This window comes from Neomonachus schauinslandi, chromosome 13 (assembly GCF_002201575.2).
Source record: "Neomonachus schauinslandi chromosome 13, ASM220157v2, whole genome shotgun sequence".
Lineage (NCBI taxonomy): Eukaryota > Metazoa > Chordata > Mammalia > Carnivora > Phocidae > Neomonachus > Neomonachus schauinslandi.
The window spans coordinates 90,349,495-90,376,298 of NC_058415.1; the positions used below are offsets into that span (position 1 = coordinate 90,349,495).

The window sequence follows — 26,804 nt, forward strand, 5'->3', positions numbered from 1 at the left end:
AAAACCCACCCCATGGCATTGCCGGGATTCCCTGGCAGCGGTCGGGCTCCGGACCCATTCCTGACCTGAGCAAGCCCCACGCCACCCCTAGCGGTCTTCCTTTTTGCTACCCAGGGAGGAGGGGCGAGGGACTGCGCGGAGTCAAGAATGGGCGCCGACCCTGGCGCACCCCTTAATTCTCTGCGAAGCCCCGCCCCTGCGCTAGCCCGCTGGGAGGATCTGCCCACCGAGAGCGCCAGGGCCACCGCGCGCCCGCCCCCTATGCTAATGAGCGCGAGCCCTCGGGCGCACCTCGCCACCGCCCTGCGAGCCCCGCCCCTTATGCTAATGAGCGGCCGCCTCTCCCACAAGGCAGCGCGCCGGGACGACGCGGCCGGCTCCGGAGCCCTTTGTGAGGGCGGCGGGCTGCGCCAGACGGCGGCACCATGAGCGGCTCGGGCGGGGCGGCGGCGGCGGCCGTCAGCTCCGCGCCGCCCGCGCAGGACGAGGGCATGACGTGGTGGTACCGCTGGCTGTGTCGCCTGTCGGGGGTGCTGGGAGCCGTCTGTGAGTACCCGGCCCGGGGGAGGGGCCGGCCCCGCCGCCCACCGCGCATGCGTATCCGGCCCCGCCCCCCTCTGGCGCGCCCCCGCGGGGAGGGGCTGGGTGGGCATGGGGGGGGCTCTGCGGGGTGCGCGCGGAGCTGACGCCTGGCGGTTGCTATGGTTCCCGGCCGCGCGGCCGGGCGGCTCCGGGGACGTTCCAGGAGGGAGTGAGCTCCCGCGGCCAAGTCGCTGCCCCCCGCCGCGTCCGAGCGCAAGGACAGCGCGGCCTTTGTGTCGGCGGCGGGGCGGGGGGGCTTTCCGAGACTTCCCAGATGCCGCTCGCCGGGCGCCCGCTCAGCCCGGCCCGGAGGCAGCCTCACCTGTTGACTTGGGCGTGGGTGGGGGCGCCAGCCGTCTTAACTTCTGGGCAAGGTTGTTGATACGTGGGGCGTTTGGTGCGGACAAGCAGTCCCCGAGGGAGGGCCGGGAAGTGAGCCGAGGGGACGCGGCCTCTCATCGGGGTCCTCACTGTCCATCCAGAGGCCGGCGCGTTCCCTTTGCTGGCCACTCTGCCTCAGCCGCCTCTCCTCTCCCCTCCTCGTACTCCCCAGCGCCATCCCCGACACACATCCTGCCACACCCCCGAAAGAACATGAACAGGAAGGCAGACCTGCTACAGAAGTAAAATAAAGCTCATTCGGCAGGTCTTCGGAAGGCAGATACGCGTCTAGTCTGTTTGAATGGTCCACTCGCCTCGCCTGTGCCTGCGGCCCTCCGCTTTGGGAATTGCTGGAGGAGAGGGCACCTCCCCTGGACTTGAACGAGTGCCCGCCTGGCACAGAGGGCTGGGGCAGGGCAGATGCTGATCACGTCGGCCAGAAGGAACACCTTTCAGGGTCCCCTTCCAGCCCCACAGTCCTGCCGGGTGGGTGGATGCTGGAAGGACGTTCAGGAGTGCAGGGGTGGGAGTGTGCGGCTCAGGCAGGGCACGCCCTTATCCAGAGGTGATAATGGGACGCGCCCCTGCGTCCCATCTCACTGCCACGTCCCACTGCGTCACTGCTGTTGGAGCAAGCATGTTTTTGACTTTGGAGAGACTGCTGGCTCGAGGTCAGGCCTTAGATAAGATCCTCTCAAGTTTGGCTAGCTGCTTTCCTTGCAGATCAGAGTGGGGGTCCTGCAGCGAGTGACAGTGGGCAGTGGGGGAGAAAGGAAAGGTTCTGACGGTGGCCAGTGGGCTGTCACCTTCCCACTCTCTTGGATTCAGCAGCCCTGCTGACTCCCTGGTTCACCCTGATATCCCATGCAGTTCTGTGTCTCTCAAAGTGGGGTACCTGGGCCGCCCCAGGACTTCATGGTGTTGGGGCTACAGATGAAGCACCAGGAGAAGCTTGTGGCATCACCCTGAAATGTCAGTTCACCTGAAGACCGGTGGGAGGGGATTGTTACGCAGACACCAAGTAGTATACCACAGGGGAGGGCGCAAAGCACACAGGAGTGTTTGGGATGAGGGGCGCCTGGCCGGCGCAGTTGGTGGCGTGTGCAACTCTTGATGTTGGGGTTGTGAGTTCAAGCCCCACGTTGGGTGTAGATGTTACTTAAAAATAAAATCTTAAAAAAAAAAAAAGGCTCAGGGATGAAACAGGAATTCAGATAAGGGTTGTGCTTCTGGTCAGTCACTTCAGGGTAGGGTTGCCCTCCTGGCCGGTGGGGGCCTTGGAGAGGCATTTATTCATGGTCCTGACAGTCATGTAGAGGCCGTAGCCTGGGAGGGAAGAGGACTGTACAGGATGCCTTCCTCACTTAGCAAGAACACTGGAAACTCCAGGGGCACCTTCCAGCCTTGATTGTTACGGGGCTCCTGGCTGGAGCCTTTCTGTTTGGGTCGAAACCTGGTTCTCCCCCAAGGTTGGCTGTTGGTAGGACAGTGTGGGGAGGGCCGAAGCTGGAGGCGAAATGCTGGGTGCCGCAGGTGTAGACTGCTGTCAGGGGAGCCCATGCACAGCCAAGAGCCAGGCAGAAGCAGTACTGTGTTGTGGGCACTCACGTCTGTGGCCCTGGGGGGCCTTGCTGCCTGAAAGCCTATGTGCCATGTCCAAGGGGAGTGCCGCCTTTTTAGTAGGCAGAATGTGCCTCTGTCCTTTTAGGAGACCTGGGGGACACACGAGGGCAGTCCCTCTGCAGTTTGGGCTCACTTCATCTGGTTTCCTCCTCCACCGCCTGCAGCCTGCATAGGGTTACAAGGGAAAACAACAGAATTCCAGGCCCAGCCAGGGATCAGGTACAGAGGTTTAATGTTTAATGAACTGGTGGCTAATTGCTGCCTCGGGGCCCAGCTTTCAGCCCCACCCCAGCTAGGGCCCTGGCAGCTGGGCTGGGTGCCGGGCTGGGAGCCAGGGCCCCGGAAGTGCCTGGCTGGCACCGGGAGTTCCGGGAGAAGCGGGCCCCAGAGGCAGCTGGTGTGTGCAGAGGCGGGCCTGGCACACCCTGCCCGTGGGGCGCAGTCAGGAGCGCAGGGCCAGGCTCCACATTTGGGGCATCGGGGCCTGGTGTTTCAGGGGTGGGTGGCCTGGGCTGTGGCACTTGCCTATGTGCAGGAGAGAAAACAGGCCTAAAACAGTGACGAGAACATCCTTAGCTGTGTGCAAGTCACAGCTGACATGGTTACCCAGGGCTGCCTGGTCCTGATTTCTGTTCCGGGAGAGGCCGCTCTTGTCCCAACCAAAATCCAAGCCACGTTTTCTGCGTCAGAGCGCTTCTTGTGTGGCCAACCCTGCTAATGGTGGCGCCTGCCTGGCCTGAGCCCTCCAGACTCTTCTCTCTTTTCATCCTCAGTACCTTGCAGTGGGTACGGGTACGGCTGGGGTTCAGAGGCCGGCCCTCCGAGCCATGCATTGGACAGAGGGTGAGACGCCCTCCAAGCCAGCCAGCCACACCTTTGCTGTGGGGCCTGGGACCAGCCGCTTCCCCTCTCTGAGCCTGCATCCTCATCCGGGATGCTGAGCAGTTACGTTGGTCTCCCTTGTCTCGGGTGGCAGAGGGGAGACTTGTAGGTGCTGTGGGCGGAGGCAAGTGTCGGGTGTCGGAAGGGGTTTGCTGGGGGTCCTTCCCGGCAGGCTCTGTCCCTTCCTCCCTGCTGATTCCTGCTCCTGTCTCGCTTCCAAGCTTGCGCCATCTCAGGCCTCTTCAACTGCGTCACCATCCACCCTCTGAACATCGCGGCCGGCGTGTGGATGATGTGAGTAGCCTCGTGACTATCTTGCCCGGTGGGGCTGGGGCTCGCCATGCAGGGCTTCACCTCCTTCATACCCTGTCATGTTCCGTTTTCCTGATTCTCTGTAGGGGCAGGCCAGGGGAACCCCCATCCAGGCCTTTATTGGGTTTAGGGCTGGGGTCACAAACATGTCCTGAGTTAGAGGCTTGGTGTCTGGTGGGGTTGGAGCCCGGTGCTGGGATCTGGAGCTCTAGCTTGGAGGTGAGCAAGCCACAGACGGGGCAGATTAGAGCTGGTGCGGGATCAGGTGGTTAGAATGTCCTAGATGAATTCCTTGCCCGCCTCCTGCCAGGGTAGCTCATTCCCGTGGGAAGGGAAGGCAGGGGGTGAGCACTGGCCAGTGCGGCTCTGGCCGCATCTGAGCCACCCAGAGCACGTGAGAGGTGGCCGTGCACCAGGCATTGCCTGTGCCCCTGTGGGACCTGACCAGGGAGGGGCACGGAGATGGACAGGGTGGAGCCCTGCCCCCAAAGAACTCAGGCCAGGGCGGAGGCTTGCTGGGGTGGGGCCCAGAGACACATGGGGGATTGGGGTGTTGAGGCACTGGGCCGAGGCTTCAGTGGGCTGAGTCAGAAGACAGGCTGGCCTGGCTGTGGAAGGGCTGGGAGGACGGGCCTGTACAGGAGGCTGGGGAGAGCCAGGGGTGGGGGGATGTGGGTTGTGCAGAGTCCCTGCTCTGGGCTCAGGTGGGCTCCTGGGGCACCTGCAGCTTGAGTTTCTGTCGAACATAGGTAATGAGGGCCCTGGTATCTGTTACTGTGACCCAGCCATGGAGAACACAAAGACTGGAGCAGACCCCTCAGTCTGTCCCCGCGGGTTAGCTGTCCCCAGCCAGAATACAGGAAGGCACGGGGGAGGGGGGAGAGAACACTACACCACAGGGCTTGCTAAGCTCCCTCCTCCCTGTGTGGCCTTGCCGAGGGTCAGCCCTCAGTGACTGTGGACTGACTGACCCACTCCTGGCCGTCCTGGTGGATGAGCCGCTGCTGGGGACAGCTTTCCCAGTGCTGATGGCCACATGGGTGACAGGGGTGATCATGCTAGTAGCCGAGTGGCGGCTGGCTCTCTGCCCAGTGCTCTGTGTGGAGGGACTCACTGCATGCTTATGGCGGCGCCGTGATGCAGGGGGTCTTGTCTCCTTCGAAGACAGAGGGATAAAGGGAAGACCAGATTCATCCTCTGGAGCATTCATTTCGGTTAGGGAGGCTGGTGTGTGGGCAGTGGTTCAGCAGTGGCCCTGAGAGGAAGACGGGGGGGGGCGGGAGGAGGCATTCTGGTGCTGGGCATTGGGGTCCCCCCATATCCCCAGGCCTGTCAGCCTGCCCCTCTCTTTTTCTGCCCTCCAGCATGAACGCCTTCATCCTGTTGCTCTGCGAGGCGCCCTTCTGCTGCCAGTTCATTGAGTTTGCGAACACGGTGGCGGAGAAGGTGGACCGGCTGCGCTCCTGGCAGAAGGCTGTCTTCTACTGCGGGTGAGGGGCCCCAGGGCAGGCGGGGACGGTGGGGACATTGAACCCTCCAGGGCCCCTGACACGGTTTCCCAAGACTCAAGGAGCTGAAGGGCAGGCACTAGGTAGTGGCTGGCGCGTGGGGGGACTGTCAGCGAGGATGAGGCCGGGAGAGCTTTGCGCAGAGCTCTCTGGTGATGGCCGTTGTGCTGTGTGACCTGCGATGGCGCGGCGGGGGAGCGAGCCCACCGCTGCAGTCTTCCGCACTTCAGATGTGGGATGTGGGTGCCCCGTGGCCTGCTGTGTGATAGAGAAAAGTGAGCAGTGCTTGGAATGTTGGCCCATCATTTGGAAGTTGTTAACTAGATTCTGGTAGGTTCATAGAATGTGTTTGTGGGCAGCCTTTCAAGAGTGTGGCCCGTCCAGGTGCCCTGACATGAGGGCGAGTTGCAGAACAGAAACAGTCACCTTCCTATATGCTTTCCTTTGATTTTCCACTTCTAACAACAGATTCCGTATGCAGCCCTGTCCACCTGAGTCATGAGGTTGAACTAATTTCAGGATGTGTCTAATACACAGAAGCTTCTAGAACAGCGCTGGTGTATAGGAGGCCCTCAGCAGCTTCTGGCAGCAACAGCAATAGTTACTAGGGTTTAGGTTATCTTTGAAATGAAAGCGGAGATGTTTGGTGGAGGCCAGTGGTTTTGACAGCACCAGATACGTATTCTTTCCGTTCTGGAGCCACTTCCCGCTGGGTCTCCACCACAGAGTAATACGGGATCACAGAGCGCTGCCTGTCATCGTGTCCTTTGCCTTGACCTTTTTTTTTAAGAAATGTATTTTAAAAATACTAACAGTAACATGCATTCATTAAAAAGGATTTGGAAAATATTAAAGCCCCACTACTTGGAACGCTTTGGTAAGTTTTGGTCTGCTACTCTGCGGGCGGCTTTTTAAACCGGTTTCTGACACGGTCATAACCATTCTAAAGGAATTTGTATCCTCCTTTTTTTCACTTCATATTGTGATATAAACATTTTCAGGATCACCACAAAGACTTTAGGACGTTACTTTTAACGATGGGAATATTTATTCCACTGTGTACGTCATGCTTTTTCTTAATTTGTTAACTGTGGTGCAAATCACATCAAACCGTGATAACCCACGATGTGCCAAAGCTTTTTCTGTGATGCTTTTCTTAGGATATGTTTCCAGATGTGCACTTACTAGGTCAGAGATCACAGTCATTGAAAAGGCTTCAGTACATGACTACATTGCTTTTGAGTTTCTGTCACCTCTCCAGCCTCCCAGTGTTGTACACCATTTTACACTTGTGTCCGTTGTCTTGGAGGTGAGGTGTTTTTCCAGACGGCTTTGCTAACTGCATTTTCTTTTTTGGAAATGGTCTAGTTTACTTTTTACCTTTTGGCATCTTAACGTTTTACTTAGTAAGTTCTATGTTTCCTGTAATGAAGATTTCTCAGTTCTTTGTTATATCTTATGCAAATATTTTTCCAGCCTGTGTGCTTTTGTTTTGACTGAAGATTTTCCCTCATGGTGATTTCTGTTATTCTTTTATTACCTAGAAATTTTATGACCGCAGTAAAACCTCAGATCACTTGTCCCGCCTGAATAGAGTCAGGTGGAATTCAACTGGTGGTCCAGTCTTACCTTCTTTGTGTGCAGGGTGCGTGTGGGCAGGCGAGGCCTCTGGGCAGACAGTCTGGCCCAGGGAAGCAACAGGACAGAGTGCTGGTCCTCCAGACGCAGTATCTTCCTGCGTCGGTAACCTAGCCGCCACCCTGGTCTGGGAATCCCTGCCAGAATCTAGAGAGTCAGCCCCATGGCTACTCAAGCCAGAGCGGACACCTGCCGCCAGGTGGCGCCAGACAGAGGTCGGGACCAGACGGAGCTGGGGCTGCTCCGGCCGGGAACCTAGCAAGCAGGAAACCCCATGCCTTCTGCAGTTGAAGCTTTGGGTTCTTTGGTGGTGAGATGTGGCCGGTTTTACTGCAGTGCAAAGAGCTACCATGTATCTGGTGCTGATGCTGTTCCGGGCATTGTACCGGCTCGTTAACACTAACACAGGAGGAATTCAGGGACTTGCTGAGTCACAAAGCCACTAGGGGGTGGACTGACATGCGATTTTCTGGTCGATTTTCTGGTCGGCCTGTTTAATGGACAGGGAGGGCAGACTATCCCAGTACTGTTTCAACCTTTGTGTGCCACAGACCCCGTCAACGATCTGATGAAGGCTTTACATCTTCTCCCCGAAAATACACAGCATTTCGCAGACAAGTGCCTGTGTGTCTAAGGACTTTCTGAAGCCTGGCTGTGACCCTGTGTCCGGACTGATTTCTCGGGACCCTTCCTGCACCTGGTGTCTGGGGAGGGGGCCTGGAAGCAGCGAGGCCGCCGCAGGGCGGGAGTACCCCCTGACCTCTGCCTCTCTCGTAGGATGGCCATCATTCCCGTCGTCATCAGCCTGACCCTGACCACGCTGCTGGGCAATGCCATCGCATTCGCCACGGGGGTGTTGTATGGACTCTCTGCTCTGGGCAAGAAGTGAGTGTGCCTTTCCTGGCCCCCCGCGGGGGGATCTTGACATCCTGCCTCCTGAAAGTCTCTCAGGGAGGAGGGTCTGGGAGGGGCCTCGTTACCCCTCTGCGGACACTGAGGCACAGAGGCTGTCAGCATCCTCGGGGTGTTCAGCTCTAGGGGACGGGAGCAGGAGGGCTCGTGGGCTTCTGCTGGCCTGGCCGTACCTCGCCACAGCCCATCGTGGGGCTGGCAGGTCTGTGGCTTGGGAGAGCCTCTTCCTCTGTCCTCAGAGCCCGGACTGCAACTCCGAGTCCTTCTCCACCCAGCACCCCAGGCAGCCGTGCCACTCTTAGAGGGGACGTGTCTGCCATCCCAGCAGCAGGGTGTCTGGGGAAACCAGAGCCCAGTAGGGTGTCCCTGCAGGTTGTGCCTTGGTCACAGGCCAGGAATCTGGTAGTGGCTGGGAGGGCTGTGTGCCTGGGGTCTTTCCCCCCGTGACGCTGACTCGCTCTCTCCCCAGGGGCGATGCCATCTCCTATGCCAGGATCCAGCAGCAGAAGCAGCAGGGGGATGAGGAGAAGCTCACGGACACCCTGGAGGGGGAGCTGTAATGTGAGCTTCCTGCTCGCTCCTGTGCCTCTGTGTGGACACGTCCTGCAGGGATGAGGCCTGGAGCATTGACCCTGAAGGACAGCCTGGAAGAGGAGCCTTTGCCTGGCTCCCATCAGCCCCTCTACCCCCGTCCCTATCCCTGGAGTCCTCTTCGGTCTTCTCCTTTCTCTAGCTTGGTGTCTCCCGGCCCTGGGCCTCGGCCAGCAGGAAGGAGACTGGCAGTGACAGCGGGCAGCCCCAGGGGTGACCCAGGCCACAGGGCTGGAGGCAGAGCAGAGCCTGGCCCCACGCACAGCTGGCCTGGCTCAGCCGGAAACAGGCCGTCGTGTGCATATCCAGACTCCCACTGCTAGCAGAGCCACCGGGGATCTGCTGAACGCTTGGGAGGAGCTTCCCCCAGAGATGCTGGGCCCGGGCATTGGGCAGAGGGAGCCTCCTTTTGGCTCTCCAGGCAGGAAAGTATGCTGTAGGCTGAGCCACCTGGGCCCCCTCTGTCCACCTGTCATTGGGACAGAGTGGTGCCCTGCTGCCCATGGTCTGCCGCTGCCCGGGCCCCTCCCTGCCTCTCTGTTCTCTCGTGGGAGCCCACAGCACTCCCGGGATGCTTCTAGAGTACCCAGAACAGCAGCCTTGGCAGCGGCTGGACGTCCGGGGAGTGCTCCCTCCCCCAGCTCCCTGGAAGCTTGGACAAGCCGTTCCAGGATACTTCTCATGGGCCTGGCCCGGGCCCCCAGATTCTCCCCCCAACCCCCAAGGCCTTGGTGCTAAGGGAGTGGGGAGGGCAGGCTCTCCTCTCCCATGGGGCTGTTTGTCCACCTCTCTGGTGTGGTCCTGCCATGTTAGCAGTGGCCCAAGCCCAGTTAGTAGGGCTAAGCTTGACCCACCGATATTGCTGCTGGCCTGCCCCCGACCCTGCCTTCGGGGAGCTTCTTGCCTTTGAGAGCTGGGCAGAGGCCAGAGCTGCCTCCGCCACCATGAGCTGTACCCAGGCCACCTGGGAACAAAGCCTGTGCGGGGGGCACGAGGAGGCGGCCCTGCCTGGGCTGTGCACCGTCTCCCCCGGCCTCCTTCCATGCCAGTGTTCCTGTGTCCCTCGCGTATGTCCGCCTCAGCCCGCTGACGGCTCCGCTCACCGGACTTGCCCCCAGCTGCTAGGCCTGTCTGATGGGACCTGACGGAGCCCAGGCGGCACTGGGCAGAAATGGGCGGTGTGGAAAAGGCTCCATCTGGGGCCCAGCTCTGCTCTTCCTTCTCCCAGGACCCTGGCGGCACCTGCTCACGGCCCCGAGCTCAGCCCCAGTCCTGCTTTGTTGGAAACAGACCTTGGGCTGTGTCCAGATCCTTGCTTCCCAGAGGGAGCGCTCCTCTCAGGGGCTTGTTAGTGTTGGACAGCAGGAGGGGCAGTTACTGTCCTGGGGACACATCCCAGGGCTCCTGGTCAGCAGTGGCCCCCGGCGGCCTTCCAGAGGGCCTGACCAGGCTGGGCCCCCGGGTGGCAAGGGCACTGCAGCGTGGCTGGCCTGGTGGGACACGTGCCTTCGGGGGTCCTCTGGGACCACCTTTCTCAAACAAGCGCTGGGTTCAAAGGGCTGTGGGCTCTAGACCTCTCCGGGCGGGCGGGTGGGTCTCTGTGTCTGCCGTGTGTGTGTTTGTGTGTCTTCTGCGTGTGCTGTAAGACCTGTCTACCTCCCAAGAGGAGCGCCCCTCTTGGTTCATTCTTATCCAGCAAGTGGGACGCAAGGGTCACTCCTGCCCACCCCTCCTGCCCCTGCGGCAGGGGCCTTGATGGCGGGGGCTTCCTTCTGCAGGAGGAGAGGGACTGGCTCTGTGTTCAGGAAGGCTGCACCTCTACCCTGTCGGGAAGTCGGGTGGGTGTCGGATGGGCTCTAGAGGCAGGCGCAGAGGTGGGAGGGCCCTCCAACCCCTCAGTCACCGGCCAGGATGGACCCGAGGTTCCCAGCGAGTAGGGCTAAGCAATCCTGGAGCAGTGACCCCATCCCTCAGTGTGGGGTGCCGCCTCGCAAGGAACATCTGTCCAGCTGGCAGAAGGGGCTGGGCCGCCAGGTTCCACTCCTGCCTCCACGGGTCTGGACTCTGTTGTCTCGGGGCCCTCACCTTCTCAATGTTCAGTGTGCATTTTGAGCAATAAAGCCTGGCGGGAGTTTGTATGCTTGCTCATACACTGCCTATTCCCTCCACACCCCCACCCCCACCCCTGGTGCCGTAAGCAAGCAGGCTGGGACCACTGGCCCTGGGAGTAACTGCCATTTTATTGAGGACCTTCTGTGCGGCTGGCCCTGTCCCAATCCTGCTCACAGCATCTAAGACGAGGAATGTGGCTTGCCGAGGTCACACAGCTGGGGAGGGCTGAGTCTTGGGACAGAGCCATCCCATAGCCAGGCTCTCCCCCACCGGCTGCCTCGCCCCTTCCCTCTGCCTTACTGTGGACAGGTCGGGGGTGGCCGGAGGGGGCCTTGCCTAGGGCAGCAGGCCCTGGCAACCTTGGCTGAGAGTTTGGGTCTAGCCAAACCTGGCTGCTGGGTGGGCTCCCCCACCTGCAATATACCCCATCCTGCCAGTCCAAGGCCAAGAGCCCGATTTATTTTTACAAACAGGGTGAACATGGTTTGCAGACAGGAGCACTTGAGCCCCGTTTCCAGAGGTTGGGTGGGTGCAGGAGGAAGTGTCTGTGCTGGGTCTTGGGCCCTGGCCTGTGGGAGTCTAGAATGTTCCCCATAGTACCCATAAACTTTTAGAAGTACAGATCTGTCTTCCTCCCTGTAGTCAAGTTGTTCCGTGCTGACTAAGCGGATCAGAACAAAATGGCACGATGATGTCCCTGTGTGGATGCATCCACCGTCTCCCGCCCTGTGCTCTCTCCTCGTTACAGCCCGCTGGGCGCATCCTCTGCACCCAAGTAAGGAACCAGGCCCCAGGGCAGCCAGCAGGGCCTTGTCCTGGCCGCCGGGCCGTGTGCTCCCCTGTGGACCATGGCTGCCTCCTCTGCCGGTGCGTCTTGGCCGATGAGCGTGCAACATGGCAGGCTGCCTGAGCTGGGGCCTAGGATGGAGAGGGGTGTTGCCTGCCCAGAGCCAGAATGTGCCCTGTGGGGTCCTGCCATGCTTCTGTCTGGTCCTCCTGTGTTCCGTTAGGTGGCAGATTGCTGCTGCCTTCCGGGCTCAGCGTGCAGGCTTGTGGCCAGCGCAGAGGCCTTGCGCCCAGTGGTTTGGCCCCCCCGGGCGGGGACCCTCACCTAGTGCAGGAAGGACCTCCTCCCGGTGCGGAAGAAGGACTCAATCTGCTCCAGCGACCGGCCCTTGGTCTCAGGCACGCAGCAGCCAGTGAACACCAGGCTGGCCAAGCAGATGGCAGTGAAGAAGAAGAAAGGCACATGGAGGCCGAAGGCGTTCTGGGGGTATGGAGGGGATGCCTGGTCACACGGGGGGGTTCCTGGGACCCTTCTAGTGTTAGCCAGCCTTGAGGGGCCTTCCTCTTACTCCCCCGGCTCAGGGGTCTCCCTGGGCTCCTCACTGCCTCCCGCATGAGACGCAAATGCTTTAGCATGGCCCGCCCTGGCCAGGAGCTCTGGCCTCAGCCTCGGCTCAGACAGCCACCTCTCTCCCACCTGCAGGAGGCCTGCACCCCGTAGCCTGGCGGGAGCAAGCTCCTGTGTTTCTGGAGCCACCGCACACGTCCTCTTGCCCTGCCCCAAGCTCATCTGCGCCTCTCTGCCGGAGCTGTGCCCACCACGCGTGCTCCCAAACCCTGCCCTGACCCACTGGCTACACCAGGGGCGGCCCTGGCCCTGGCTGCCCCAGTCACACTGTCCCTCCCGGGAGCTGGGAACGAGATTCTGGTTGGCTTCAGGGCCTGTTGGTCTGAACCAGGAGTGGGGAGAAGGGCACATAGCGCCCTATGTGGGCAGGCCAGCAGGGACCCTGCCGGGAGACCCAAACTGCCACCCGGACAGAAGGCCCTCTGGGCTCACTTGTCCTGGCCCGGGAGTACCTGTGGGACACTCCGAGGACTTGACCGAGAAGCCCCGCCCGAGTTACTCACCACCACCAGCAGGAAGGACTTGGTGAGGGCAAAGGCAGTGAGCCAGCTGACAAGCACGCAGAGCCCCGAGGCCACACCGCGGGCTTGCAGGGGCAGGATCTCCGACATGAGGAGCCAGGTGATGGGCCCCCAGCCCATGGCGTAGCCTGCCAACAGAGGGGACGAGGGGCCTCTGCTGCCTGCACGGAGCTGCCGAGACCCCCGGGTCGCCAACCCCGCTGACACACCAGGACCGCGGTGCCCCGCCCATGCCCTAGCAGGGCCCTCACACCTGAGCACGAGCCAGCCCCCCTCTGGCTGGCCATCAGCCTCCCGAGCCCTCGTTCCGGTGCAGTCGCTACACACCTACCTGTGATGAAGAGCATGGTGGCCACCAGGGGCACGAGGGTGAGGTAGCTGGAGGGGGTGGCCAGGGGCTGCTCTGTGCCCCCCAAGGACACACTCTCGAGGCCCATGGTGCTCATGGTGCTGTTGGGAGTCAGAGGCTTCGGACCGAAGTGGACATACAGCCCCAGCGTCAGGTTGGCCACAAACATAATGGTGGCTGTGGACAGACAGGTGGCCCTCGGGAAGGGGGGGCCAGGACCCTCTGAGCCGGGTGCTTCCTCTGCATAGCCCCTCAGCACCCTGCGCTCTACGCGGGCCAGTTCTCATCCAGGCGGCCACCACAGCTGGTGACCGGATGCTCCCTGCAGAGCAGCAAGCTCTGCCTGCCTGCGTTGGAGCTTCGGTCACACTGTGGCCCCCGCAGGCCCTCCTGCCGCAGCGGGTGTATGCCAGGCCCTGTGCTGGGTGCTGGGGAGGCGGGACCCACAGGGCAGGTGGGACGACCCTGCACCCCACCCCGGAGCTCCCAGCCACAGCGCGCCCTGCGCGGGCCGGCGCGCGATCATCAGCGGCGGGAGGAGGCGGCGAGTGCTCACCTGAGATGAAGAGCAGAACCTTGCGGCCAGCCAGGTCCATGGTGAGGGCGGCGATCAACACGGAGAAGAGCCTCACGGCCCCCACGATGGCTGCATCGTCCTTCGGGGGCTGCAGGGAGGAAGCCGCTAGGGCTGAGGGGCTCCAGTGTGCTGCTCCTGTCCCACCCGTACCCCAACAAGGGGCTGCGGGACGCTCTGGTCCCAGGCTGTGGCCACAGCTCCTTTGGAGCGTTGAGCTGCTGAGCAGGCACCATGTGTCAGGTGCTTCCTCTGGTCACCCAGCCTAGCCCACAGGGCCCCCCGGGCCAGCATGGAATCCAGGCGCCACAATGACTTGTGGGACTGCACTGTCACTAATCTTTCAATCTCCTCTCCCTCTGAGTCCAGGACCGGCCGGCGCAGGCACACCCTCTAATCTCCCGTCTACAGAGGCGGAAGCTGAGGTTTGGAGGCAAGGGACTTCCCTCAGTGAGCGGCAGATGTTCTGAACCTGGGGTCCATGACCCCGAAGGGCTCCGCACTTTTAGACAACGGGTTCCTTTGGAATCCCGGGTATTTTAAAATATGTAAGTTTACTTATAAACATTATTCTGAGAACAGGGACATGGCACAAAACCAGCTAGGAGACCCTGGCGGGCTCCACAGGGCACACGCACCCCTGACATGAGCCACAGGGCAGGTGCTCAGTAAGGGACGGCCTCCCAGATGCCGGGTGGTGTGGGGTTGGGCTCTCACCAGAAGGACGGCAGTGCTTTCGAAGATGGGCTGCAGGTAGACAAGGATGGGCGTGATGCCCATCAGTTGCTGCAGGAAGCGCATCAGCAAGGCGATGAGGATGGGTCGGTACATGTGGGGGTTCCGGGCCTCGGCCCACGACATGTGGGTGCTCTAGAAACATGAAGCTGCCACTGAGGGGGAACTGTGCCGGCCCCTCCAGCAGGCTCCACCCTGCCCTGGGTTGCATGGGGCTGGGTAGGAGACTCCCTCCTCTCTTCCCCCAGGAAGGACCCTGTCCCTGGAGGCAGTCCAGGCCATGCACAGGCCTGGGGGACCCCCGCCTGAACCCCAGGCTCTTGGATGAGCGGGTGGGTCAAGGAAGATTTTTGATTATAAGGGTCTCTGTGTGCCCAGGCATTGGCAGCACGGAGCACGTGCTCTAGGTCAAGTGTGGCAATATCTCCCCTCCCCCCGGTTCTTGGAGGTGGGAGCTGCTCTTATCCCCATTCCCCGGGAAAAGCAACCAAGGCTCAGATAGGCCTAGCGGCTGGCCGCAGCCACACACAGCTGTGCACCCAACCCTCCCACACCTGTCTGCGGACGTTGTCCTGGATCTGCTGGAACTCCCAGCGGATGTCGGTGTCGGCCCCACGGAGCCAGGCCAGCGCCCGCAGCGCCTCCGTGTCCCTGCCCCGTGAGAGCAGGAAGCGAGGGGAGTTGGGCATGAAGCTGAGCAGCAGGATCATGATGAGCACGGGCCCTTCCCCGGCCACAGCCAACCAGCGCCATGGCAGCAGGAGGCCTGGAGGTGAGGATGGGGTGAGGAGCTGGGGTCCAGGCTGGACAGAGTCCCCTCCCGTCAAGGCCTCTGAGCAACCTCATCTGTCCTCAAGGGCTAGTCCCAGGGCCACCTCCCACAGGAAGCCTACCCTGGTTGCCCCAAGCCTCTGTGATCTACACCAGGAGGGGCCCCAGGGATTGCTTGGCCCCTAGCACCGGGCCCAGCACATAGAAGGAGCTCCCTGGAGGGTCTCAAGGGCCATGGCAGGGTGATAGAGAGGTAGCCTGAGCAGGCAAGGCCCCAGGCTTCTACCCGAAATCCCCACCCCATCTCAACCAGATGGGCTCTGATCTCTTTTCTATATGGACTTCCCATACGGCCAGAGAGAGACAGGGTATTGCCTAGATGTACACAGCACAGTGGTATCTTGTCCCCCAGTTGGGGTTTGTTTTGGGGTGTGTTCACTGCCTTTCCAGCCCTGTCTGCTCAGCGGTACCCTGTCACTCCCACCCCTGGACACAGGAGGTGCTCAGTGCTCATTTGGATGATACTTGCCAAGGGCGTAGAGGGACAGAGATCCGAACACTGCCATGAGCTGGGGCGTGGCCCCCAGGGCCCCACGAACACTCGGGGTAGCAATCTCAGACACGTACACCTGCAAGACACATCGGCCCACCCAGGGCCTTTGGTGAGATTTAGGCTCCTGGGCCTGGCTAAAAGGGAGAGGTGGCCCCGGTGAACCTTGGGAAGTGACAAGTGGGGTCTTCTGATGGGGCTCTTGTCCTGATTGTGACTCTGTCCATCTCCCTAACCGTCAAGTGGGCGGAAGTGCTTGCCTTTGAAACGGGCAGCATGAGGTGGGGAGGCGGGAGGCCCATAGGCACCCAGACTCGGCTCCTCCCGGGCATCCCTAGCCCCCTGCTGGCCTTGCCCTGGCCCCTGACAGGGTGTGGGTGCAGCTGTGGGAGGAGTCCCAGGGAGGGGAGAGACTTCCCCTTTCCCCATTGCTCAACGCAGATTTTCTTCAGTTGAGCAATGTGCCTGTCGGGAAATGGGGTGGGAACTTGAAGGAGTCCAAAGTGAGGTCGGCTGGGGATGTGGGGACAGATTAGCTGCCCTGCTGCAGGTGAGCTGAGGTTCCCTGGCAAACATATCTCCATTGACCGGGGGGCTGGGAGGGGGGCCGGGAGACTTCAGCCACATGGTTGTTAGCACAGTGCTGAGGCAGTGAGGGGACAGGGGTGGGCAGTCCTGGCCTTACCGGGATGCAGGCAGCTGTGAGACCCCCAGCGAAGCCTGTCAGCGTCCTCCCCAGCAGCAGCATCCAGAAGCCGTGGGCACCTGCCATGAGCGCGTAGCCAGCTGCTGATGGTACAGCTGAGAACATGATGCTGAGCTTCCGGCCCAGGAGGTCGTTGAGAACCATAGCACTGAGGCCCCCAGCTGCTGCACCCAAGGTGAATATGGACTGCAGGGAAAGGGTGGAGGGCAGACATGTGTGGGCACCCAACGCTCCTACCCCCCATCAGAGCCTAGGGGCAGCCACTTTTCCAGGCTGATCGTGAGATCCCTGCCTGCAGGATCCAGGCCCTGACTGGTAGTGAGCCTCCTGTCTCCAGAGGTGTGCAAGCATCATGTGCGCAACCCTTTGTTAGAGATGCCACCATGGGGAGTCCTGCTCTGGGGAGTAATGTGGGGCCACCTCTCCATAGTGGTTCAGCTCAGCCGAACGTTTAAATGTCTAATATTATTACGGCAGACAGGAGAATTCTGTGACCTGAAGCCCCTGGCATTTTTAGATTTGGGGGTTCTTGGATTCCCTGTAGAGTGTAGTGAGTAGGATCCAGTCAGTGACTTGGGCACATTGCTTAGCCTATCCGAGCCTCAGTTTCTTTAGCTGTTTTATGGGGACAGCAGGAGTACCCACCTCATAGGGTTGGCCCTGGAGTCAACTAGCTCTCATGTACAGTGCCCAGCAGCACACCCCTGGCACATACTGAGTGCTCAGTACACACTGGGTATCATCTTAGCTGCTCTGTTGTAATTGTAAATTGGAGGCTACTGAGATGGTAATTCTAGCATCCTGGGACTCTCAGGGCCCCCGCTCTTCCCTCCCACGTGCCCACACTCAATCCTGGGGCCCTCCTTGCCCCAGCCAGTGCCTCTTCCCATTGGCATCTGAAGCCCCTGCCCCCCATCATCCAGGGAGGTGCCCGCTCTGTTGTGGCAGTCCGGCTGTGGGAGTCTGTGGGGGGGGCCTGGGGCAGGGGGGAGACCCGGAGGACCACCTCTCCACAGTCTCCTTCCCACAGCTTCTTAGCAATCACTTCCTCCTTATATTTCAGAGCAATCATCTGACCTCACTCACCCACTGCCGCTCCTACAACCTGGTGAGGATCAGGGAGGGGGGAGACCAGGGCCCTACAGGGGGGCCCTAGCTTCGTGGGTCCCCGCTCACCCTGCTCTGCCCGTCTCCAGCTCAGAGGAGGGCCCTTACCCCAAACCAGGATGCCTGGGTTTTGGTCAGACTCAGGTCCGGGTCCAAGGAGTGCTCCAGGGCTGGGATGACAGGGGATGTGTAGACCAGGGCATACCCGAAGCTGAAATTGCCCAGCACCGCGGCAAAGGTGGCCAGGAACACCCTCTTGTTCTGTGGGGCCCTGGTGGTGGTGGGGGCGGGCAGAGTGATGAGGTCTTGGAGCTCCTCCTCCCCCCCCCCCCCGCGGCTGAAAGGCTGCGGGTCCTGAGCCCAGTGGCTGCCGGCTGGGGCTCGGAGGGCAGCGCTGGGTTGGGCTGGGCCGAGGGCTCCCAGACCTTGTGTCCTCTCGCTTGGAGAATCCCCAGGACAGTCCCCAAAGCCCACCCCCGTGGCTGAGACACGGGTGAAGGGGCACCTCTCTAGCAGAGGAGGCTTGCCTTCCGCTGGCAGCTTTGCCTCTGAAGCTTGCTGTGTGACCTTAGGCAAGCAAGCCCCTTGCCCTCTCTGGGCTTCCCTCACCCTGGCTGCGCCAGCTGGGGGCTGGGCCTGCTACGGGGGGAGAACAGCTCCTTAAATAGGACTGGGGTGTCTGGGGCAGAAGGGAGCCAGACGGACCTTTGCTGGACACTCACGGAAGGTCAGAGAAGGCCCAAGGCGGAAGCCGGCCCCTACCCGCAGCCCCCATGCCCCGCGACTCTCACCCGACCCGCGTCCTCTCCCCCGGCGACGGGGACTTCTCAGGGAAGGTGTCGTAGTCCGGGCCCTCGGCTCCCAGCAGCGGCTCCTGCATGGCCGCCCTTGCTCGCAGTGTCCGTGCGGCCGCCGAGGGGCCGGGTGCTGGCGGACAGCTCCGGCCAGTAGACGCTCCGGGCAGCAGCGACTCCGAGCATCCGGCGCAGGCTGCAGCTCCACCCCTCGGCCGCGATTGGCTGCGAGGCGGCCCTGCGGAGCCGGCGCCGGCCAATGGGGCCGCCGCGAGCGGTGCGGATGCTCGGATGCGGATGCTCGGATGCGGGCGCGGCGCCGGGGCGGGGCGCGGGCGGCGTGCGGGGCCCGGCCGGGCTTTCCCAGGGCGCGGACCCGGGAGCGGAGCGCGGGCGGACTTTCCCGGGGCGCGGGCGGCGGGGGAGGGCAGGGTGCGGGGCTCCGCGGGGCTTTCCTGAGGCGCGGACCCCGGGGCGGGGCCAGGTTTTAAATGGGCGTGACCCGCACCTCGTGCGCCCCGGGAGGCCCCTGGGCTGGCCCTTCAGATAGGAACCCCTGCACCCGCACCCGAGGGAAGAGGCGCGATGGACGCAGAGCCCCTGCGGATTCGTCCGTGTCCACGTCTGGGTGGGATACCAGCACCCACCCCACACCCAGCTCCTATAGGCTGGAGGAAAACATGCCCAGAGAGGCTTAGCGACTCCCCAAGGTCACACGGAGTACAGGTGTCTCCCTCCAAAGGAAGGCCTTGCGCTCTGCCTTCCTGGACTCCCTCCCTGCTGCATCGTGTGCTCGAGTCACGCCTGGCCCTGCCCCCTCCCCTCCAGGGGTGAGCTGAAATCTGGCTGAGGAGTGCCCATGACAGCATCCCGCATCCCGGACAGCCAGAGCGGGTGTGGGGTGGAGGCCCAGGGAGGAGGGGGCGGTGGTCCCAGTGGCACAGATTTGTATTTTCCCCATTTCTGGCCCAGTTTGATGGCAGAAATAACTTGGGCTTGTTGAGAATCATCCAGGTGATAAGATAAATTAAAAAACAAGAAAAACAGAAATAGAGTATTCCCTGGAGGCTCACCCTCAAACAGTAACACAGTCCACTAGTACCTGCTCTCCCTATGGACTTTTCCAGAGAGGGGCTGGCTCACACCCTATTCTGCTGCATGGATGTGCCACGTGTGTTTCTTTTTTAACTGATCCTTTGTTGTTGAGCATTCGGGTTATTTCCAAATTTTAGCTATTAAAAGAGTAAATCTTTTTTTTATTTTTTAATTAAAAGATTTTTATTTATTTATTTGAGAGGGAACACATGCGAGAGCAAGGGGAGGGGCAGAGGCAGAGGGAGACTCTCAAGTAGATGCCCCGCTGAGTACAGGACTCTATCCCACAACCCTGAGATCAGACCTGAGCCAAAATCAAGAGTGGGCTGCCCAACCTGACTGAGCCACCCAGGTGCCCCCAGTAAATTGTTTTTGTTTGTTTGTTTGTTTAAGATTTTATTTATTTATTTGACAGAGAGAGACACAGTGAGAGAGGGAACACATGCAGGGGGAGTGGGAGAGGGAGAAGCAGGCTTTCCACTGAGCAGGGAGCCCGATGCGGGGCTCCATCCCAGGACCCTGAGACCATGACCTGAGCCGAAGGCAGACGCTTAACGACTGAGCCACCCAGGCACCTGCCTCCCCACCAGTAAATTGTTTTTAAAAAGTATCCTGTAGGGGCGCCTGGGTGGCTCAGTTGTTAAGCGTCTGCCTTCGGCTGAGGTCATGATCCCAGGGTCCTGGGATCGAGCCCCACATCGAGCCCCACATCAGGCTCTCTGTTCAGCGGGAAGCCTGCTTCTCCCTCTCCCACTCCCCCTGCGTGTGTTCCCTCTCGCTGTCTCTCTCTCTGTCAAATAAATAAATAAAATATTTTTAAAAAAGTATCCTGTAATTCCCTTTTGCTATCAAAATACAACTAGTAGAACAATGGAGAAAGCATGCTTGGGAAAACCACATCCATCACCCTGCTGGCACTCTGGTGTCCTTCCCCACGTGGGTCCGTTCTGCATATTTTCGCATTGTGTGTGTGTGCACAATTGTGTGACCACTTACAGCACATTTTCAGCATTTTCCTGCTGTAAAGGATGTAGGCTTTGGATCCAGGCAGAGCCAAAAAACGGTGACTCCTGTTGCTAACTTGGAGCAATCCATGTAACCATGTTTTATCAATTGAGATGTAACGTGGTTTGCTCAGGAATCTCCTTCATGGACATTAAGGCTATCTCACACATGTATGCTTGTTTTTTAAATTTATTTTTTGACAGAAAGAGACAGCGAGAGAGGGAACACAAGCAGGGGGAGTGGGAGAGGGAGAAGCAGGCTTCCCGCCAAGCAGGGAGCCCGATGCGGGGCTCGATCCCAGGACCCTGGGATCATGACCTGAGCCGAAGGCAGACACTTAACCGACTGAGCCACCCAGGCGCCCCCACATGTGTGCTTTTAAAATTAGTGATTCAGTGACCATCTTTGTCCTCAGAGGATGATTTCTTTCAGCAAGGATGTTTCTCCAGTCCTCAGGCCTCTTTTAACCACCACCCCCTGCACCCCCATTGGTTGGCTTGGGCCTTCTCTCCGGCCACCTGGGTCTGCCCCATATGGGCTGCTTGGGGACCCGGTCTCTGGAGCGGAGTGGGGCTCTCCTCCTCTTCCCTGCCCATCCGGTGCCTGGCCCAGCATATGCACAAAGCGGTGCTGGGAGGCCCCTAGTTGATTTGAATTCAGAGCCCTCCCCTCTCCCTTAGCTTCTCCCAGCCCCTATCAGGGAAGTCTCTGCTCAGAAGCAGCAGAAAGCACTGGTCTGGGAGTCAGGGGACCTGGATCTGCTTCCCCTCTCCCGCCAGGACACACCCACAGCAGGGGCTGGGTCCCTCATTTCCCCGCCTGCCCCAGCTCCAATCCCTCCCTGAGGGAGGCCCCGAGGAGGGTGGATTCTTTAGAGGAAGGGCCCCTAGTTGAACCACTCAAGCTGCCACTGGTCTGGGCCTGCACTGGGGAAGGTGGCAGCTCTGGGGCATGGGAGCTACCACCCTGGTCAGAAGATAAATTCCCGCAGAGCTGCCAGGGTTGGGGAGGGGCTGGGCAGAGACCACCACCGGCTTGCAGGCTCCTGCACGGTCTCCATCCCTGGCTGCTCCAGGGCACCGGAGCTTAGCAGAGGGCCTGTGCACAGTCTGCCCCATACAGAGGAGGAGACTGGGGACCCAGTCTCAGGCTGCTGTGACCACCTCTGCCAACCTCTGGAACTTCTCGAAAACGCTGGCTTCTCTGAGCTGTAGGATGGCTGGAACCTGGTGCCCCCCTCTCGGGCTGCTGGTGGGCCCAGGCAGCTGGGCAGGCCTTGATGGAGCTCCTGCAGTCTGACAAAGGTCCCTCCAGACCAGTCTGCAGGCTTCCAAGGGCCCAAGAACCTGGCGGAGCTGCATTCCAGACCTGCTGGCACAAATACAAAGGTCTCAGAGGGGGGCTGTGGCGCTGAATCTGACTTTCTAGCCCCAGTCATCTCAAGAGGGAAGGTAAGGGCGTGGGAGGAGAGGCCAAGACCCACGCCCTACTGCCTCATCTGGTCCTTATCCTCCCTGGTGGCCTTCTGCATCCCAGTGTTAGGAGAAAACGGAGCCTCGGGGAGTCACTGGCCAGGGTCACCTCTGGGGCACCTCCTGGCCCTGGCTCCTGCTATGTCTGGAGGGCCCCCGAGGGCAGAGGGATGGGAGGGACCGGCGGAGAGGGGACCGCTGCCCTCGTCTCCTCCTTCCCACAGATGGGCCGGCCAGAGCCCCCAGGGGAGAAGGTTTCTGACACCCAGCTGTCTGGCGCCCCTGCTGCCCTCCACCATGCCCTTGGCCATGCCATCCCTGGCCCCCCCCGAGGACTCGGACCTGGTGCCCTCTGTGACCCTGGCTGCAGCCCTGGTCCTGCTGTTCCTCCTGCCCTTGGCCTGGCTGGTGTGGGACAGGCCCCTCTGAGGCTCCTGCTAACGTGGCTTTCCAGGCAGAGGATGGGGTATCCCTTGGCTGGGCCTGGCACGAATCAGGAGTGGCCTAATGGGAGCAGAGCCACGGACAGGGGTGGGGGTAGGGAGTTGGAGGGTTCGAGGGTAAGAGTGTGGAGAGGCGGCTGGGCCTCCCAGCCACACCCTGGACCAAACCCTGTGACCTTTGTCTATGGCAGCCCAGGAAGTCCCCACCCCCCCCCCCCCGCGGGGGGCGGGACCCCAGACGAGCCCTGGCCTCTGCTGTCCCGTGCCGCAGCTGGGGCATCATGCCTCCAGGTGGCTATGGAGGGTGGGCTGAGAGCCTGGGGCAGCCAAAAGTGCCCAGGCAGGCGGGGCTCAAGTCCACCTCATGCCGGTTTCCTGCAGGGTGAGGCTCCCCATCTTTGCATGACCATCCTGGGTGCTGCAAAGAAAGCCAGGTGACCCCTGGGCATCTGTGGGATGAAGCAAAGGGAGTCAGGAAATGAGAGTTCCAGCCCGGGCTCTGTCCATGACGGGCTGGGACAGTGGATGATGTCCTTCTCCATTCTGGGCCTCAGCTTCCTCAGGCATCAAGTGAGGATGGCCGTACCTATTTCTGTGCATTGTTCTGAGGCTGACCAGTGGGTAGGCACTCTGTGGTCACCTCTCCAGCCGACACTCTCCCTTTTGCCAGGGACCCTCGGAGGAAGCCCCATTCCCCGGAGGCGGAGGCCGCAGGAGCAGGGATGCACTGGTCTTGGCCGCCACCTGGTGGCTAAAGTAAGAATGGCATCATCTGTCTTTGGATCCCCTTGGGCTCCTCCTGGCAGAGGAGGGGAAGGGGTTTTATTTTTTTTAAGTGGAAACATTTGAGATTGTGGATAAGCACAAGTCTTGTTACTTAGAGAGAACTTCTTTTACCATGTGCTGTTTATCTTTGTTCCCTTCATTTCTGCATCTATAATTTTACCAAAAAAAAAAAATATCAGGAAGGGGGTGGAGGGGGCAGGTGGGGTGGAGGGGGTGGTGACGGTCAAGCCCAGGGTCGTGGGTGTCCTCCTGCCCCACGGGGGCCCTGTCTCGGAGCTGACAAAGGAAGACATGCATTTCTGAGGATGGGAGGGGCGGGGGACATTCAGGTTGGGACTGGTGGTCCTCATAGAACAAATGCTTACCAAGACACCATGTGCCAGACACGGGGACATGAATTGGGCCCCCAGAGAGCTCAGGGTGGCTTTGTGCTCTTCTCCTCCTGCCGGCTGGCTGTCCCTCCCTCGGGAAGTTCAGGCCTCTGGGGTGGGCCCCAGCCATGCACCATACGGGAGGGAGGGAGAGAGGAAGGGAGGAAGAGCAGGAGGGAGGGAGGGAGGGAGGGAGGGAGGGAGGAAGGAAGGAAGGAAGGAAGGAAGGAAGGAAGGAAGGAAGGAAGGAAGGAAGGAAGGAAGGGGGTTTCTTTCTCCTGCTCCTCCAGCTTCCTGAAGTCAGAGTGCTCACCTGCGTATCCAGGCTGGGGTGCCGGGGAGCTGCAGACTCCCTCTGTCCCCCACCCCTCCTCCCCATCTCCCTCCTCACTCCCTCTCAGAGGCTGCAGAACCAGAGGGAAATCCTTGGCTCCTTCCCTCCAAGTGTGAGATCATGGCCACAGATGTCAGGCGGTCCCCACTCCCCCCAGAGGTGGCTTCCAGTTCCTTGGTTCCCCGGAAGGCTTAGTGAGCTGGGAAGCGCCCTCTGGGGAGCAGGGCTGGGGGGGAAGCCCCTCTGGGCCTTGCTCAGGGGCCCAGGGCGAAGGAGTGACCGAAGCAGGCAGGCTCTGCTTGTTTGCATTTGTGACTGGTGACTTGCAGGGAAACTATCGTTCTATGTAACACAGTGACCCGTATTATAAACATTGCCCCTCCCCCTGGGGGTTTTTCCTGCGGGGACAGCCAGATGCTCCAGGTCAGGAAAGTAAGGGCTTTGGGTGGGTCGGACATTGCGAAGGGTGACGGGATGGGCCTGGGGACTGGGCTGGGCAAGACTGGGGTGGGGGGTGCGCTCCCGAGCTGGCTGGCCGAGTTGCCAGGGGCAGGCCGCTTGCGTGTGCGTGAATGTGAGTGTACACGTGTGAATGTTCGTGTAACATGGGTGTGTGTACGTGTGTACATGCGTGTGTATATATGTATACAGGTGTGTATGCGTGTGTGCGTGTGCGTGCTCGTGTGTTTGCTCCACGTGGCCTCCTACAGGCGTGTGTGCGTGGGGTGAAACGGACGTCCTTCCTCCCGGCCTGGCCGTGGGCTGGTGGGGGTCTGCAAGGCCAGGCTGAGTGGCCCATAGAGGGGCCAGATGAGTTTCTCCTTGGCTGTTGTTGAAGAGACAGGCCGCGGGGCGCCTGGGTGGCTCAGTTGTTAAGCGTCTGCCTTCGGCTCAGGTCATGATCCCAGGGTCCTGGGATTGAGCCCCGCATCGGGCTCCCTGCTCCGTGGGAAGCCTGCTTCTCCCTCTCCCACTCCCCCTGCTTGTGTTCCCTCTCTCGCTGTGTCTCTCTCTGTCAGATAAATAAATAAAATCTTCAAAAAAAAAAAAAGAGAGACAGGCCGCTCTCCGGTTGTGTGTCCTTGGGAGGGTCATGCAGCCAGAGCCTCCTTCCCTCGTCAGCCCGCGGGACGCTGGGGGCAGTGCTGTCCCTTCTGCTTTTCTGCTTCCTAGAAGGGCCCTGGTTTTGTTTGCGGTGGCGGGGTGCTTAACCGTCCTTGCAGCTAGGTGGCCACGTGAGTCAGTGCTGACCCAGAGGTGTAGACAGGGGCGTCCAGGGAGGGTCCTACCCAAACCAGCCCGGCCTGGCCCCCTGTTGGGAGGGGGATGGCTCCAGGTCACAGGGGACAGGGCGGTGGTAGGAGAGCAAACACAGCCTGGGACTGCGGGCCCTGTGCCACCCACCGCCCTCCTCCTGCCTCCTGCCCTCCGCGAGGTGGGAACAGAATAACCATCCAGGGCTGTGGGTCCTGTGACGGGTGGAAGCCTCTGTCCCCGGCCCAAGAGACGGGACAGAGGAGGACGTCGACGGCAGGAGAACACAGCCACAGGTGAGCAGGGCACATAGCATCCTTCTTTGTAACCCAGGGCAGCCAGTCCTGAGGGCTGGGCCCCAGCAGGGCCGCAGCAAAGGCCTGGCTGGACGTCCCCTCGGGGACATTCTTGGGCACCTTCTGGGGGTTTCAGCCAACCCACACCATCAGGCGCGCCCTGCTTGGGGCAGGATAGGGAACAGGGAAAGGCCGAGGTGGGGCTGTCTCCTCCCCGGGCTGTCAGCCCCTCCTCAGGGCACTGCTGGGACCCCTGCCTCTTCTGCTCCCGGGGTCCTGGCATGGTAGCCAGATAACCTGGGGTAACCAGATAACCCGCTCCCTTCCGCTCGCTTCCATCTCCTCTTCTGTACAGGGGGAGCTCGGGGAGGTGTGTGCGGGCAAATGCAGCGGAGCTCCGAGCCAATGCCTAGTGTCCCGGATGGGCGCCCGCTACCCTGCCTGCCTGCTGGCGTCCCCACTGGCCGACCAGCCTCCGAGCGAGGCCTGCCAGAGAGCAGGCTGGTGTGGACACGGGCTGATCCGCGCAGGTGAAGTGACTTCCTTCCCCGTCTGGCGCCAGGAAGGGTCAGACCCAGGTCCCCCACCCCGGCCCAGACGCCCTGGGGTTCAGGCCCCCTCCCCTGCGGGGGCGCCACCCTGCGGGCCTCAGCCAGCGCCGTCTTCGGGGACCCAGCCGTCCAGCTGTGGCTGCTGATCACACAACAGCTGCTCTTCTTGCTCGAGTGTGACAGTACATTTTTTCGGGCGGCCGGACTCTCCCTGGCTTGCAGTGTAAGCGACGGTCTGGCTGGGTCCCGGCCGCCCCCCATGTCCCTCCATTTATCTTTGGCCCCCGGGCTGCTCCGTGGACTCCCTGCCAAAAGCAAGGATTGAATTTTGACTCTTGTTTTGCTGATGGTCTAGAATATGTAAAAAATGTTCCATTGGGAGACCCGAGGGCACGGCGGGGGTGGGGAGCGGGGGCTTGGGAGCGTGCTGTGGCCAGCACAACCCCCCGCCCCGGGGTAGACCTTTGGGGTGCCTGGTGAGCTGGGGGAGGGCTGGGGCGAGCGAGGCTGTTTATTTAGAGCGGTCGCTTGTTGGTGCTTCTGGAACACCAGGGTGTGTGAGCTTGTCACACAGTGGGGGCGTCTTTCCCTGCTTCGCAGGAGGGAAAACACTTGTGACCCCATCGCTTGTTTGACAGGCTGGCTTGGTCCCCGTGGGCGTGTCCCTGCGCCCACTCACACCGCAAATGCTTCTCCGGTGCACACGGTAACTAGTTCCTGCCGGGCAGTGGGATCTGGACCTGCCCCGCCGCCCCGAGGGAGCTCCTGGTCCAGTGGGAGCCCAATGCAGCCAAAGGGCTCGGCAGGCGGGGGCAGGACAGGCATGCAGCTGAGGGGAGGGCTGCGGTCCCAGCCTGCAGTGGGGACCGAGCATGCCTCCCAGTCACGAAGTGAACCCAAGCTCAGTGCATAGGAACCCGTGGGGCCAGCCAGGCGGTGCGGTTGTCCTTCCAAAGGCCCCAGGGCGGGAAGCGGCTTGGTGCTGGGTGTGGACGAGGCTGTCACCAGCGGGTGTGGCTGGAGCATGAGACTGAGTGGGGCATTAAGGGAGAGCGGTCAGGCTTTGAGGGTGGGGGGGTCCAGCCGTGGACGCTCAGGCCTGGCCTGCCTGTGGACTGACACCCATAGATGCCAT

The 26,804-nt window shown here is 61.0% G+C and overlaps 2 protein-coding genes across 4 annotated transcripts; one reads left to right on the forward strand and one right to left on the reverse strand.

The window, feature by feature from the left end:
• The first annotated feature begins 364 nt into the window (after positions 1–364).
• Positions 365–10,002, forward strand: CACFD1 (calcium channel flower domain containing 1). Of its 2 annotated transcripts, XM_021691296.2 has the most exons (5): positions 365–546; positions 3,690–3,762; positions 5,145–5,270; positions 7,704–7,811; positions 8,308–10,002. In XM_021691296.2, the coding sequence occupies exons 1-5, from the start codon at positions 426–428 to the stop codon at positions 8,396–8,398; spliced, it is 519 nt and encodes a 172-aa protein (XP_021546971.1). In that variant the 5' UTR covers positions 365–425; the 3' UTR covers positions 8,399–10,002. The 2 variants fall into 2 exon arrangements, with proteins under 2 accessions (XP_021546971.1, XP_044776694.1); XM_044920759.1 differs by lacking the exon at positions 5,145–5,270.
• Positions 10,003–11,422: 1,420 nt separating this feature from the next.
• Positions 11,423–18,207, reverse strand: SLC2A6 (solute carrier family 2 member 6). Of its 2 annotated transcripts, XM_021691525.1 has the most exons (10): positions 18,060–18,207; positions 17,377–17,539; positions 16,141–16,347; positions 15,435–15,534; positions 14,689–14,900; positions 14,117–14,269; positions 13,382–13,490; positions 12,808–13,002; positions 12,459–12,604; positions 11,423–11,808 (listed from the first exon to the last, which is right to left on the reverse strand). In XM_021691525.1, exons 1-10 carry the CDS (start codon positions 18,146–18,148, stop codon positions 11,653–11,655), a joined length of 1,530 nt encoding a protein of 509 aa, XP_021547200.1. In that variant the 5' UTR covers positions 18,149–18,207; the 3' UTR covers positions 11,423–11,652. The 2 variants fall into 2 exon arrangements, with proteins under 2 accessions (XP_021547200.1, XP_044776571.1); XM_044920636.1 differs by lacking the exon at positions 12,808–13,002.
• Positions 18,208–26,804: the final 8,597 nt, after the last annotated feature.

Bases quoted from the DNA above. Each gene is read 5' to 3' on its own strand.
- CACFD1 (XM_021691296.2), top strand. From the start codon at position 426: ATGAGCGGCTCGGGCGGGGCGGCGGCGGCGGCCGTCAGCTCCGCGCCG. The intron at 5,271-7,703 runs GTGAGGGGCCCC...CCTCTCTCGTAG, and splicing joins AAGGCTGTCTTCTACTGCGG to GATGGCCATCATTCCCGTCG. The intron at 7,812-8,307 runs GTGAGTGTGCCT...CTCTCTCCCCAG, and splicing joins CTCTCTGCTCTGGGCAAGAA to GGGCGATGCCATCTCCTATG.
- SLC2A6 (XM_021691525.1), bottom strand. From the start codon at position 18,148: ATGCAGGAGCCGCTGCTGGGAGCCGAGGGCCCGGACTACGACACCTTC. The intron at 15,535-16,140 runs GTAAGGCCAGGA...TGTGTCTTGCAG, and splicing joins TCACAGCTGCCTGCATCCCG to GTGTACGTGTCTGAGATTGC. The intron at 13,003-13,381 runs GTGAGCACTCGC...GTCTGTCCACAG, and splicing joins GGTTCTGCTCTTCATCTCAG to CCACCATTATGTTTGTGGCC.